We start from the raw sequence: 14,597 nt of genomic DNA, 5'->3' as shown, positions 1-14,597 counted from the left end.
TTTCAATTCTTGCAGTATATGCACGTACGCTATTTATTGCGTTCGCTAGCGAGTATATGAAACCGTCAACGCCGTAATCATGTCATAATTTTTCGGGTTGAGAGTCAGTTCGTTATGATAACGATGGTTACGATAGAAATTCGGGGCACAAAAGCCGCTTTCGAGTACTCTGGACAACGTGGTCTGGAGCGCGATCGCGGTTGCGTAGCACAAACTTTCTCATTGTATTTGCATGTGAATAAACAACGCACGCTGCGGATATGCAGCTTCTTGTAACCAGCCACAACGAAATCCAATACAGCTTGAACAAAATATCCACACCATCTTCGTGTGCCTCCGAAACATACCCAAACCTACTAATAAGACGTTTGGGACGGTGCAGAAAAATTAATAGGTTGGGAACAGAAAAAAAAAAAAACGTTCGTGTGATACAAGTCAACAACAACGAAAGAAATAGAAGACAGCCGTTTTATTTCCTGCTCTACGATGCGCGTATAGGGGCCCGCTGCTTGGCACGTAGCAATAGACTGTTGAGTCTTCATAAGGGTATCTCAAAAATACTGCAGGCAACCCTACGCATTTTGAATACTTATCACGGAGCTCTGAGCGCTGAACCTTGCGAAAAAGCTAGAAAGGGCGAGTTACACAAGATATTCTGACCGATGCTCTGAGGAAAGTCGTTCTCTCTCTCCTCGCGTGTTGCAAACTTGTGGGGGATACAGCTTGAACTCATCCAGATGTGTCAGAAGCTGGCATAGATAACTGAAATACTAGAAATACGCTTTATAATTCACGAAAGCATGAAAGCGGGTGATTTCTAGCACAGGCACCGCTTCCCCTTACAAGCGGAGTGTAGCAGACGACAGCGGCGCGAGTCCCTAAGCCGACGTCACAGCCAGGGGTCGCCACTCAAACATCTCACCGCCAATTGAGCAACCGCTCCTGAAGTTGCCCCATTGAAGCGACAGGCCCTTGCATACTGCCCTGGGGCAACTGATTCGACTGTGCTCACGTGCTGGACACCGCCGCCCACCATCTGTGGGGCATGTTCACGTGGTGTCAGCTGGCCCTGGGCCTGGTGGGCGCAGGAAGTGGGTTTGTTGCTTATGCCCCATAGAAGGGTTCTGGCCGCCAGCCTTGAAGCAGCGGGGGGTGATGTGTGCGCCATGATTACTGCTGTGCTTGCGATGCAGGAGCAATCCCTGGATGTCCGCTTCAAGGACGTGCCCCCTGGAAACTACTGTGTCTGGGTGAGTGCCTCCCACTGGGAGACCCTTTCCTAAAGCTAGACGCGCTTCCCAGGCGGCGTATAGGCGTTTCCTAGTCAGCACAGCCTAGTGACGCATGGCGCCATCTAGGCGCATGTTTGGTACAGTGGAACCCCGCTGATACGTGCCCTGGACTTACGACGACCCGCTTCGACGACACCCCATGGAAACGATGCATTAAAAATCCCGATGGTATGAGTCTAGAGACCGGAACTTTAGGCACGAAAAATCCAGTTTTTAGGCGCCTATTATAGGCACTGACAAGTGCCATTTAGGCATATATTGGCAACAAATACTCTCGATTAGGCATATATAGGCTCAATTCCTGTTTACTTCAGACGCATACTTTAGCACAAATTTTTGACGTGCAGTGACACCGCGGGCAAATAATGTGCAGCGGGAAGGGAGGTTTATTTTCCTCCGGTACATAAGCATCACAAGAGTTCATATTTCAAAATTTACGCAAAATTCACGGTGATTCAACACCAAAAGAAAAATTTGAAAGCCATGGAAAACCACACCAATTTCAATGGTTCGCTGCGTGAAGTTGTACCCCCTTTCAGTCAATAATTGTGTGCGAAAAAACAACGCTCAACGTACATTGAAGTTGGCGAAGCGTTCTTGTACTTCGGGACGCTCCATGATCTAATTCCATCTGGAATATCACAATTTTGGCTGCCCAGAACATTCGGAAGTTATTTAAGCACGTGGAATCCAGAAATTTCGTCAGGTAGATTTAATCAACAGACCCTTCGCGGATTGTGGCAGATCTGTCCTGAACCTCTAAAATGAACTTTGCATTCTTAGAGTGGCGCCAACTCTCTCTGTTACTGAAATGCAAAATAAGCACACGAATGTGCCATGTTATGTTGAAGTGTAGCGTGAGGCAAATACTTTGGGCTGCGACGCTTTTGTCCGTTGCAAAGCTATTCATAGAGACCGTAGTGTTTTTGGTGTCGTTTTCTGCCCTCAGCCGAGTTCCTGGAGGTGTAACAACGAGCTCTGGTGGAAGAGACACAATGGGTAACTGCCCCTTGAAGTCATAACTGTCCTTCGAAAAAAGATCTTTACGGCAACTTAATATTCATTGACGGAGCAGAACGACCTCCTAAGCTCTTCACAACACCAATTAATCCCATTGAAAGTACAGGGAAGTGCAATAATTCTGTAAAAATTACTGAGCTATTCTGATCTGCAGAAGCGGATGACTAGAGAAGCTGCCGGAATAACAGCATTCAGTAACTATGCGCTACACACCGATTATTATTAGACAGCGCGCAAGATTATTCGGAACTAATTCCCGCAATACTAGGTTTCTAAATGCCCTTAAATATTACCCGGCCGCGGCAGATGACGGGTGTCACGACTAGACTACAAGTAAAGTGCTGAGATCCCCATCCTAAGCTCCGTTTCTCGTTCCTTCTTCGTGGTACGCGTACTGCCTCTTGCCAGCCGGCGGTGCACCCATTATCGGCGGCTCACAGTGCACGTGTTCGTGGCATCACCTTGAAACTTTGGTGTCTAAGATTTGCACGTGCTTTCTTCCAGCACGCGTCTTTGAGCTTGCGCAGCATGTACGCGGCTGTGTCGCGTTCATTTTTTGTTTGCTGTGTTTTTATTCTGTTAGCTATTTATAGGGCACGTGGGCAGAGAGAGAGAGAGAGAGAGAGAGAGAGAGAGAGAGAAAAAAACTTTTATTCCGTTGAGCCCCTTGCGGGAGGCCCAGCAGCCAAGGCGTTGGAGCCTCAGCGGTGGGCCTCAGCTGGTGCCTATGTTGCCAAGCTCCCTCACTTCAGCGACCCGTGTGAGAACGGCCAAGTCCCCCGGGTCCCGCACGCCCCAACACCCCGGTGCCCTCGTGAGGGCGGGTCACCGGTGCCGGCGCGTCCAGAGCCAGGCGGACCAGCCGCAGTTGGATCTCCGGGTCGTTGCTGCGCAGAGCTGTCTCCCAGTCGTGATGACTCTTGATTAACGTCGGTGGTGCCTTCGGGCAAGCCCAGATTAAGTGTGCGAGTGTAGCTTCATCAGTCTTGCATCTTGGACATTGGTCGGTATAAGTCTCTGGGTATATGCGGCTGAACAGTTTGGGGTGAGGGTATGTATTCGTTTGTATGAGTCTGAGTGTGGTAGTCTGTTGTCGGGTAAACTGGCGGGAGTGGTTAGGGTATCATTGACGAGTTTCGCGGTAGTAGTGAAGAATGTCGCGGTATGTGAGCAACGGGTGCCAGTGCAAGCTGGGAGAGACGGGTCTATCGAATGGGTCCTGGTTCGTGCATTCACAAGCCCAATCGTGTGCCACTTCATTGCCCTCCAGCCCAGCATTTGCCGGTGCCCATACGAGGTGGATTTGCGGAAGTGGGTGCATATCAGGGATCGTCCGTAAAACTGCTAGCGTGTGAGGGCTTCCCAGGCCGTTCGATATAGTGCGATAGGCGTCCTGGATGTCCTTGACGATGGTTCCTGGGGTTCCGGAGGCCGTTATCCGCACTATGGCCAGGGCAATGGCGCATTCCTCAGCAGCCGCATTGTTCGGCGTTGGAACGGTGCAGGCCGTGAAGCTGGTCTCTGGATAGTTGCAGGCGACCGCGCAGCAGCTGGGTCGTTGGGCATACGGCGTAGCGTCAGTGTACCATACTTTGGACTGCTGGCGGAGTGTTGTTGTTAGCTGCCGAACTCATGCTTGCCTTCTCTCTGGATGTAGATCCGGGTTCATGTTGCGAGGTAGTGGGGTCGCGTGTATGGCTGCTTGAACAGTTGTCGGTAAGGAGCGATCGTCAGGGGTTAGTAGCGGTATGGTGATCCCCAAACGCGTGAGAAGCGTGCGACCTCCAGGAGATTTCGCTAGACGCTGAATGTGCGCTGTACGCACTGCTTCTGTAATTTCAGCAATCGTATTGTGAGCTCCAAGAGCTGAGAATAACGCCGTGGAAGTGGTGGGAGGGAGTCCAAGGGCCTGCTTATAAGCTTTGCGGAGCAGGGCATCGACTTTCTGTGTCTCCAGCTTTGAGAGTTCAAGGTAGGGTAGCGCGTACGCAAATTTCGCAACTATAAATGTGCGCACCAGTCAGAGAAGTGTCGACTCAGGCATTCCCTGGCGCCGGTTGGCCACCCGGGCAAGCATTCGCCCTACCTGCTGGGAGAAGTGTGACAGGGTCTCAATCGTAGTCGTGTTACGCCCGTTGGCCTGGATGGTCAGACCAAGTATACGGAGTGTAGCCACTCTGGGAATGGGATGCCCTCGGGCTGTATATACTTGGATGAGTTGCGATCCCGAAGGTTGGCGTCGTCCAGGATGTATGGTAAGCAATGCCGATTTTTGTGGCGAGCAGAAGTTTTCCCTGTTGGTCGGTGGACACAGCACGTCAGAAAGACATCAAACAAAACAGTTCGAGCGGACCGGGGTGTCGTCGGTGAGCTTGACTCCGGTATAGCTGCGCATGGTTTTCTGGCGGCTCGGCCGAGGTGGCAAGTTCCAGGTGGTGGTGGCTAGGGCACGGTTTGGGCTTTTTGCGTGTTTGGCACGGCTCGTGGATTTTTCTCGCAAATGTCATGAAGCAAACACCCCGTTTCGGGCTGCTGAAGCGAGAACAGTCTCTGCAGAACATCGACTCAAAAAATAAAAAAAGGGCATATATATAACACAAAAAAGGCATTTTTAGGCTCCAAAAAGCCCATATAGTCAAAATAGGCACTATAGGCACAATAAACTATTTATCGCTTAAAAAGCTCCCCCTCCCTTAGTTCGTGCTTATATGTTAAATAGGCTTGATACGGACTGAAGAAAAAACTCCCAAGCATTTCCCCGAGGGTGAACATGGTTAAGTGCGAATGCACGGGGTGATGCTATGAGGGGGAGTAAAGTTAAAATCCGTTGGCATTCGCCCGTGAGCGCGCGCGAGCCGACCCACGGAGGTCTGGCAGTTTATCGCTGCATATATAGGGGGTTACGCCGCGCCGAGCGCGCCGAGCCAGGTGGCTCAGAGAGGAGGCGAGCGCAAGGGGAGAGGGACAGCGGCGCACGGCAGCTGCAGCCGAGCGAGGGGGAGAGGAGAGAGTGTGACGTCACGGTGGAGAGAGAGGCGCGCGGCAGCTGCTGGGGAGAGGAGGCGCGCTGTGACGTCATACCATGACGTCACGGCGCGAGGAGCGGTGCGGGGAGCGGCGCGCACCCGCGCAGCCACGGCGAGGAGGCGGAGCGAGCGCGGTCACGTGGTGAAGTGACGTCACCGCGCCGATGCTACCGACGCTCCTCTCCGCTCCACGCCGTTGCTAGGGAGAGGAGGACTGCGGACGTCGCCGCCGCCGCCGCCGGCGGTGGAAGGTTTGGGGTCGCTTATAAAGTGCATTCGCACTTAAAAAATAGGCATTTTGCCTAAAGTTCCGGTCTCTACGTATGATACTCAGGTGCTCACGGTCCACTTCATACGACGGACCCTGGAGCGGAGAAACCGGCGTTTTTCCCACCATTTACACCGCTTCGACCCCTTGTCTCGACCTTTCTTTATTCTGAACCCCGTTTGACGCTGCTTGATGTGCAGAGGTCCGCAGGCGGGCCAGACCACTTGCGGAACAGACGCAAGCAATAAGCAGATGGGTACTCGCGAGCGGGAGTCAACCTTCAACGACCCCATACGGCAGCAGTACGGCAACGCGCCAACCGCCAGAACTCAAAGTTCAGGTGGCTGGCGGACCGTTAATTTGATTGATTGTAAGATTTAACGCGCCGACGCAACGCAGGCGATGAGGCGCGCCGTAGTGGAAGGTTCCGGATTAATTTTGACCACCTGTGGATCTTTAACGTGCGCCAAAATCTCGTACATGCACACGGGCGCTTCTGCTTTTCGCCGTCATCGAAAAGCGGCCGCCGCTGCCGGGAATCGAACCCGCGTCCTCGTGCTCAGCAGCGCAACGCCTTATCCACTGAGCCACCACGGCCGGTGGCGGACCGTTAATTTGAAGTTCTTATCGAGCCGCCGCCAAACTCGAAAACACATACGACGCGGCCCCACGGCCAAGACCGAGCACCGGCTTTCCTCGCCCGCTCAATCTAAGTTTCTATCTTTCACAACACTTTCTCTCTCCCCCACCCTCTTCTCTCTGTATACCAGTGTCTTTCAAAGTCTCTACTCCTTTCTTCGCCGCCTTTTTTCTATCGCTGCCTGGTATCGTTCGTTTCGTTTCACGGCTCTGGAAACGTAGGGGCAAAAAATTTAGTTTTTTTTTTAACTTCAGATTTTTGATAAACGTTCGCAAATTACTTGCGAACGCCCTAAATATAGTACTTTAAATAGGTTCTTAGCCCACTTGTAGCGTGAGACCGTCTACTAGGCCGGCATTTACCCGCACCCCGGTCATAAGACACTTTCGTGCGGTTTCTTGAAAAGGGTTTCCACTGTAGTAGAGTGAACCCCGATAATACGACTTTCAAAAGACCGCAGGAAAGCGTCGTATGACCGGGGTGTCTTGCGACAGGAATGCGGATAAATGCCGGCGTAGTAGACGGTCTCACGCGACAAGAAGTGGGATAAGAACTTTTTGAAACTACTACATTTAGCGCGTTCTCGAGTGTTTTGCGAACCTTCAGCGGAAATTTCAAGTTCTTAAAAAAGCAACGCCTATGTTGTGCCCCCTCCTCTCCATTACATCCGGCTAGTCGGCAAGCCAAACGTCGCGTTCGGCGCTATTTATAGACCACCAGCCCCCTTCCCCCCCCCCGTACCCCCCTTGCGCGCGCTGGGTAAGGCCGACGTGGTGAAGCAAATTGAGAGGGGAAAATTGAGTGGGAAACTGCCAAGGCCAAGCGAAAGGAACGATGCTACAAGGCGAAAATGAAAAAACACCGACATATCCGTACATGATAAAGACACCCTTTTAAGTGCGAATGCACTTCTTAAGCGAGCCTGAAGCGTCCGCCGCCGTCCGCATTCCGCCGCCGTCCGCATAGCAACAGCTGCGAGTGCGCGCGCTCCTCGTCTTCCTTGGCAACGGGGGGAGATGGCACATACCCACGTGGGAGATTGGCCAGGAATCTCCTTTAAATGCACTTAAAGGAGATTCCTGGCCAATCTCCCACGTGGGTATGTGCCATCTCCCCCCGTTGCCAAGGAAGACGAGGAGCGCGCGCACCCGCAGCTGTTGCTATGTGGACGGACGGCGGTCAACGGAATTCAGGGTCCGTTAACGGAATTCAGGGTCCGTTGAGCGGACCCTGAATTCCGTTGACCGCCGTCCGTCCACATAGCAACAGCTGCGGGTGCGCGCGCTCCTCGTCTTCCTTGGCAACGGGGGGAGATGGGCGCGCGCTGCCTGGCCGCTGACATGGCACACACCCACGTGGGGGATTGGCCAGGAATCGGGCGTGAGAAGGGCTAATGCACCCGCTTAAAGGAGTACTGACACGAAATTTCAAAGCTGAGATGCGCTCTAGCAATCAAGTACAACGACAACACAAATAGGTGTCTCTGCATGGCATATACCCACGTGGAGGATTGGCCAGGAATCGGGCGTGAGAAGGGCTTATGCACCCGCCTAAAGGAGTACTGACACGAAATTTCAAAGCTGAGATCCGCTCTAATCAAGTACAACGACAACACACAAATAGGTGTCTGTGAATAAATGCATCTTTCTTTCTTTGTAGTTGTGTGTGTGTGTGTGTGATCTCTCTTTCGCGAACATTACCGAACCGCGCAAATTCAACTCCTGCATTCGCACTTTCACATTCTTCCCCTCGGGGAAATGCGGGGAATTTTTTTTAACGGTCCCGTGCCGTCGCTATTGGTTCAAAGTGCTCAACACAGTTGTTTTCGTTTCCCACAAGACCCAGCAACGCGAAAGAGATAAGATGATTCAAACTTAGCGAGTAAACCGTGGTGCGGCGAAAAGTATAGCGCGGTCTTGCTACAGTGACTTGCTGCAGCGGCCAGCGAATGACCCAAAATGGCGGTTCCAACGCGCACGTGTCTCCACCCTTGCGGCTACGCGCGTGAATTGAGGCATTCTAGCAAAGAAAGGCGCGGAGTGCCAACGCGGCTTTGAAAGACATCGATAAGCAGAGAGCAGATATATAGGGTCAGAGCGTCGTGAAAGGAAGTGTAGCGGAAGCCGCCCGGCACCCCAGCGCAAGCGTCTCCGGCGAGACGGGGCTTTTCCTTTCTCTCCGGTCTGCCGCCGGATTGACGACAGTGCACCTTTGTGGAAGATGCGTATTGGCGACGTCGCCGGTGGCTTACTACAGGGGGGTCGCCGTCGGGGGAGGTGGGGAGGCATAACTTGTCCGGCCGACTCCTGGCATTAGTCCTGGCGCCGTTGCCGTCTGCTCGCTTTGGGGGCCTTTTCCTCTCTCTTTTGAAGGACGCGGGGGTTCCCCTTTTTTCCCTAGTTGGGAGACGCTCTCAGCACACGCATCTTTTGAAAATAAACAGTCTTGTCTTGAAACTGCAAACCACCTCCACGTCTGCATTCTCGCATCCTCCGGCAGCCGACATTCCGGGCTCCTACAGAAGAAACTTGGATCAAGCGGGCGGGAAAGTGGCTGTTCGGTAACGTTCATCTCAAGCGCAGAAAAATACACGGAGACAGAAGACAAGGACAAGCGCTTGCCCTTGTCTTCTGTGTCTCTGTATTCTTCTGCGCTTAAGATGAACGCTATGGAATACCAACTAGCCCGAACGCAACCTTCTTCAGGCTGTTCGGTCATCGCCGTGGGGTTGCGTCGTATGTGTTTTCGCGTTCGTCGGCGGCTCGACGAGAGCCTCAAATTCACGGTCCGCCTGCCACCTGAACTTCGACTTCTCGCTGTTGGAGTGTTGGCGTACTGCGGCCGCGTGGGGCCGTCGCAGGTGAACTCCCACTCACGCCTGCTTGCTAGCGTCTTTCAGCAAGTGGTCCTGCCTGCCGGAAGACCTTTACATATCAAGCAGCGTTAAACGGGGGGTAAGAATAAAGAAGGTTGGCACGTGGTGGCGTAGCGGAGTACAAAATAGGAAAAACGCCGGTTTATCCTCGCCAGGGTCCGTCGTATGAAGCGGACCGCATGCACCCGAGCGTCATATCATGGGGGTTTTTAATGCATTGCTTCTATGGGGAGTTTGCCGGGACCGCAGTGATCTGTCGTAAGAAGCGGGTCATCGTAAATCCGTGGGACATATAAGCGGGGTTCCACTGTATATCCACGTGCTTGTGGCACTCCATTTAATCGCTCAGAATCGTTTGGTCTCGTGGCGTAGTGGTGCCCCTCCTGTGTATCAAGCATCCAAACCTAGGTTAAAATCCCGGTACCACTGTTTCTTTTATTTTTCAAAAGTTTGTCGTACTTGGAGATTATATTTTTTATAATGCACATGATCTATTCACGACACCTGTGTGCACTATAAATGGGATTTCAGGTAGTTACATTAGCTTTAGGTCAATTTCAGCTGCTGTTTTTGTATTTTTTTGTGGTTTTCCTCTTTTAGGTCAGTTTCGGCTATTATACTCGAATTTTTTTAGACACAATGGTTGTTTTCCGTTGGGTCTGTTCGCTGTTCCTTTCAATTTTGGGGATCTTCTCTGCTTTAGGTTAATTGCACCTCCCCGTATAGGTCAGCAAAGGGCTGGCTTAGCTAGCTGCCGTGAGGATTTACATCTTTCTTTCACCGTCACTTTAGCGGTTAGAAGTATTCAACCTTACCAACTCGCTCGACTTTCGTTACTACAATATGAAATGGGCAAGGGCACACCGGCTGAGTTGCATAAAGTCCCCACCTGGATTTGTGGCCCTTTTAGCGTGGTCGCACTGTATCCACTTCTGCAGTGTCCACTCTGTTGCTTATTCTACCACGAGATGCATGTGGACGGGATACATGTGGATTGTCGTTTCAGTCTCAGGGACGAGTGTTTCTGCTCGTGCTCGCCATGCCGAGGGCATCAGTTTGTGCTGCTTCTCCTGGGGGTCTCGCTTTTGTTTAACCTGAGAGAACAGGCTGAACGGTGTCGGTGGCCCCTCGGTGGCTGCACAGCTCCTGAACGTGGTCGTTGAGCAGGCACGTGTGAGATAACCGGACCAGGGGAGGGAGGGGGGGGGGATGTCCATAGTCCAGCTGTTGTCACACCCAGCACCGACCAGCTCACTGCCAATGTTGACTTGAAGCCCAACACCTGTTGCCGCATGATGGGGAAAACTGTTTTCCCGTCAGTCAGCAGCAGGTGTGTGGCTTCCTAAGTACTATATGAGAACTGGCTGTGCACTGTAGTTGCACCCTTTTGGCTGGATGCCGTCACAAAAGACGGACAGAGGTGAGGAAACTTTTGCTCATTACTTACTTTCTTTTTTAGGGACGAAATTCTACTTTTAAGGGGTTTCTCTGGTCTTAAAACGACTTCTTTTAATTTTCGAATAGACTTTGTGAAACTTTTCAGTCTCGCTGTTTTTTCCCCACTGATCTCGAATGTGGCACTATTTTTTCAGTTGGTTAATTAGTTCCCAAGATAATTAGAGATAATTTGCCATTTTTGGTCAAACGATAGGCAAGACAGTGTTGGTCATAAAACTGTAATCTCTATGCAAATGAAAGTTTGACATTCACCTGGATGCAGACACAAAGGAAAGCTATACAGCTATATTTATCATTTTCATTACTATGAACCTTGGTGAGTGCAATAATCAAAGTGCTTTTAGTGAACCGCTTGGAACTAATTTTACAGCTCATTAAACTTTGGTGGCACCAGTGGTAAGGAACCATTTTGAGTGCCCATTTCAAACACCGAGTGCCCATTCCAAACTCTGAGACGGCAGAACACATGCAAAAAACGCTTGAGGAACTACAATCAGAAAGCATTGCCGGGGGGGGGGCTAAGGGGGCTGCTGTTGGTATTGGGCGCACTATGCTTGTTTTAGGTGTACAGGACTTCGCCACGTTGAAATTGTCTTACACGACACTGGCCGATTGGCGTAAGCGAAGTTGTCTTACGTGGCCCTGTTTTTTGAGGAAACCCCGTGTTTCACGGAAAGATTGCTTTCTACCGTAGCAAAAACAAGCCAGGTGCCAGTACGGTCAAAAACCAAGCAACGGCGGACAACAGTTTGTGGATGAGTATAGTAGCACCATCTGGGAGGGCTGACGCAAGCAAGGCTGCAGTTCATTTGAATGCACGCACTTACTGTTGATGATTATAATAAAGAAGCGGTTCACTCGGGCACGGGGCACGGGTCTAGCTCGCGCCTCGCGCTCGTGACAGTGGGGTCCGATCAGCACAGCGAACGGGCGACCGGCTGTCTGGCTCCCTTCTTGCGTCGCTATCCGCGACACTTAGGACTTCATTGCTGACGTTGCAAAAACACACGATTTGGCGGGAGAATCAAAATTTTAACCCATGTTGGTTAATTTCTCTGTGAATACGGCATCATTTGTTGCCGGAAAAGTGTTGGGGGCACTATAAAAGGAGAAATATTTCGAATAAAACAAACTTGTGTGTTGTCTGCATGGCACCTTCAAAGGGCCCCTGAGATGGGGTTTTTGGGTGGTCAATGGTATTAAAGCGCGCAACGGCTATTTATTGAACTACTCCTTCACGTACTAGTCCGACCTGGATATAAGCAATTTTTCAGGCGGGGAAAAACACCAAGAAGCTACAACAAACCTTTTTCGTGTGTGAGTGCGTTGGCACAGCGGCAAATATTTGTGTTATACCCGAGTGCAAAGCAATTATACACCAGGATCGAGGCTCACCTGTTCTTGGTGGAAGGATAAAGTGCACGAGCGCCGGAGAAACGACTCACGCGGCGCGAGCGATGAGCTCTCCGTTTCTGGCACAAGAGTGTCATTGGTTTCATTTCTGTTTTATTTGCTGTTGTACCCGAAACGATTCTTTGCACTCTCTTCGGTGATTCACTGTTTCTAGCATCGCATCACTGTGTTTCTGTTATGAGGCAAAGACCATGTGCAGCCCGTGGTTGTGGCAACTACAACTCCTGCCAGGGAGTTTCATTTCGTTGCCTCCCGTCAAGTGACGATCGTGGAAGAATGTGTTTGGATGTGCTCGGCATTCTAAATGAACCGCATTGCCTGGTGTCTTCTGCGCACCTTATTGTTTACCGTGTGACTTGAGACAAGAATTTCTGTTTGTCGCTGAAAACGAAAGGACTTGTTTGGGCACTCTGTTTCAAGTATTTCAAGTTACCGTATTTCAAGTTACCGGATGGCGTAATGCAAGTAGCGACATCTGTCGAATTGGTATCAAAGGAAACGACACAGAAACTAGTTTCCAAGTACTATTCGCTTACGCTTGAAATATCTGGAATCGCAGACGCTTTAGATTAGACTCTCACAATACAATAATACTCTTTTAGAAATACCGCCTTTTAAAATTGCCGTAGGCATTTCTGTAGAACTTTTAAAAGAAAGCATGATGTTGCTGCCGCCACCTAGCGGGAACAATTACCACCAAATAATGCGTTAACCAGAAGCCACACCTTCGCTAAATATTTCGGCATGAACTGAGTAAAATATGTTGTAATATTAGAGAGTTATAGCAGATCGGAAAAACGGTTCCGGTACGGTACGCGGTAACCGTTACCGGACCGTACCGGGAAGGCTCGTTTTAAGAGTTACAGCAGACCGTAACTACCGGATATGCTACCGTGACTAGGAGCGACTTGGGTTGTACGTCGTTTGGCAATTCTTCGTGAGTCTGCGGCGTTTCCTGTGCTGAAATATTAGTTTTCAGTTCTCAAAAGCGCTAAAGGCAGTATTAAGAAAAAAAATTACACCATCTTCCTGTAGGGGAGCCCTGAGTAGTATGCAAAGCAGCCATGGGGTCGATTCAAGTGCCCATTAGTTTTCAGTTCGTCGTTTCCGTTAGGTTGAGGTACGTAGCTACCGCTATATTTACAGTTTTGTTTCCATGGTAACTACCACTTTTCACTTACCGGAACTACGGAATGGGAAATTGCGTTGAGCCCATGGCTGTTTCGCATACTACTCAGGGTTGCCCTACGGGAAGATAGTGTATTTTATTAAATGTGACGGAGCTATGTCCCTCCCTTGTTGTTGCGCCGTCCACACCCCCACTGCTAATGCTCGGCTTGCTGAACGCCCGGTGGTGTCTTACCCTTTAATGGCTCCTGGAGCGACAATGTTACCGGTGTCTTCCTGGGCCGGCCCGAGATGAGCCGAGCATGCGCAGTGGGGGTGTGGACGGCGCCACAACAAGGGAGAGACATAGCCCCGACCATGAGATGCTGGAGCGACAGTGTTGCCGGTGTCTTCCTGGGCCGGCACGAAACGAGCACGTTTCCCCTTAAAGGGCTCCTGGAGCGGCAGTGTTGCCGGCGGATGGATGGACGACGGACGACGGAGCGGAGAGCAAGAGATGCTTTGCATCTAAAAAACATCCAACGCCCCCACGGAGATTCGAACTGCGACTGCGTGAGCATGAAGCGGGCATTTTACCTCTACGCCATTTCAATAGATGGCTCCAGCAGGTCAAGCTGGGCTCTCAGTACATAAAGCTGGCTGTTTCGTTGTATTTGAGAGTCCCTCGCACTGATACCGCCTGTTCCTCACTCGCCGATTTGCAGACGGGCCCCATGTTGCGGTTAATACTAGTTATGTAGCCGTATCGCCTTTATTTAACCTAAAAGAAGTTATTGTACATGCGTCGCTCGACGACACAAGTTGGGCCGGGACCATGTTTCGCTTGCTGCTTGAGCTGTCAGAATGGCGCGGATTTCACTTGTTGCAACCCCATTTTTCTTAAACGATCTCATAATTACCATCCGTTCGACTAGGCGTGAGCCAATCGTACGTCTCCCAAACTCTTCCAAAGCGGCCGTCCGCTTTCCAAAGTACAGACACGGTACGTCTCAGGTACCGTACGGCCAAGTCGCTCCGGTATACGGTAGCCTTCTGCGCATGCGTGGTGGCGTCCAGATGGTAGACGTTACCGTACCAGAACCGTTTTTCCGATCTGCTATAACTCTCTAATGGCGCAGTAACCAAAATTACCTTACCCAGGACAATTTTAAAGGCGTAAGAGAGCTTTGCGAGTTCATGAAAGCATCTGAACCATTTGATGTGGACAAGGCTCAGCACGAGTAGGGCCGGAAATTTTGCTCGCCTGTCTGAAAAAAATTGTCATCTGTCGTACTCCTGAGCGCCATTTAGCTTGAATAACGTATTAAACATCAACTAAGATTGCTGTTATCGGTAGTACCGAGCATTAGGAGCCAAACGCGCTGCATTTGTTGTAATCAAGACGTGATGGTACACTTCGCTGGCACAGGGAGCTATGTGTCGATGGTAAAGGGCAGCGACGGCGTCAAGCAACGTTAAAACCACAACTCAAGGGTAC

General features: G+C 50.9%; 1 protein-coding gene across 1 annotated transcript in view; it reads left to right on the top strand.

Moving 5' to 3' along the window:
• Positions 1–14,597, top strand: part of LOC144140919 (uncharacterized) — a 65,968-nt gene that overhangs the window by 36,163 nt on the left and 15,208 nt on the right. Inside the window, exon 8 of the mRNA XM_077672416.1 lies at positions 1,194–1,250. Coding sequence (XP_077528542.1) covers positions 1,194–1,250 — 57 coding nt within the window. The remainder of the gene's footprint in view (positions 1–1,193; positions 1,251–14,597) is intronic.

The sequence above is a fragment of the Haemaphysalis longicornis genome, unplaced genomic scaffold, assembly GCF_048455015.1.
Source record: "Haemaphysalis longicornis isolate Haplotype H1 unplaced genomic scaffold, Haemaphysalis longicornis Haplotype H1 scaffold_56, whole genome shotgun sequence".
Lineage (NCBI taxonomy): Eukaryota > Metazoa > Arthropoda > Arachnida > Ixodida > Ixodidae > Haemaphysalis > Haemaphysalis longicornis.
The sequence above is the reverse complement of the archived record's forward strand: the minus strand, read 5'-3'. Positions and strand labels throughout refer to the sequence as shown.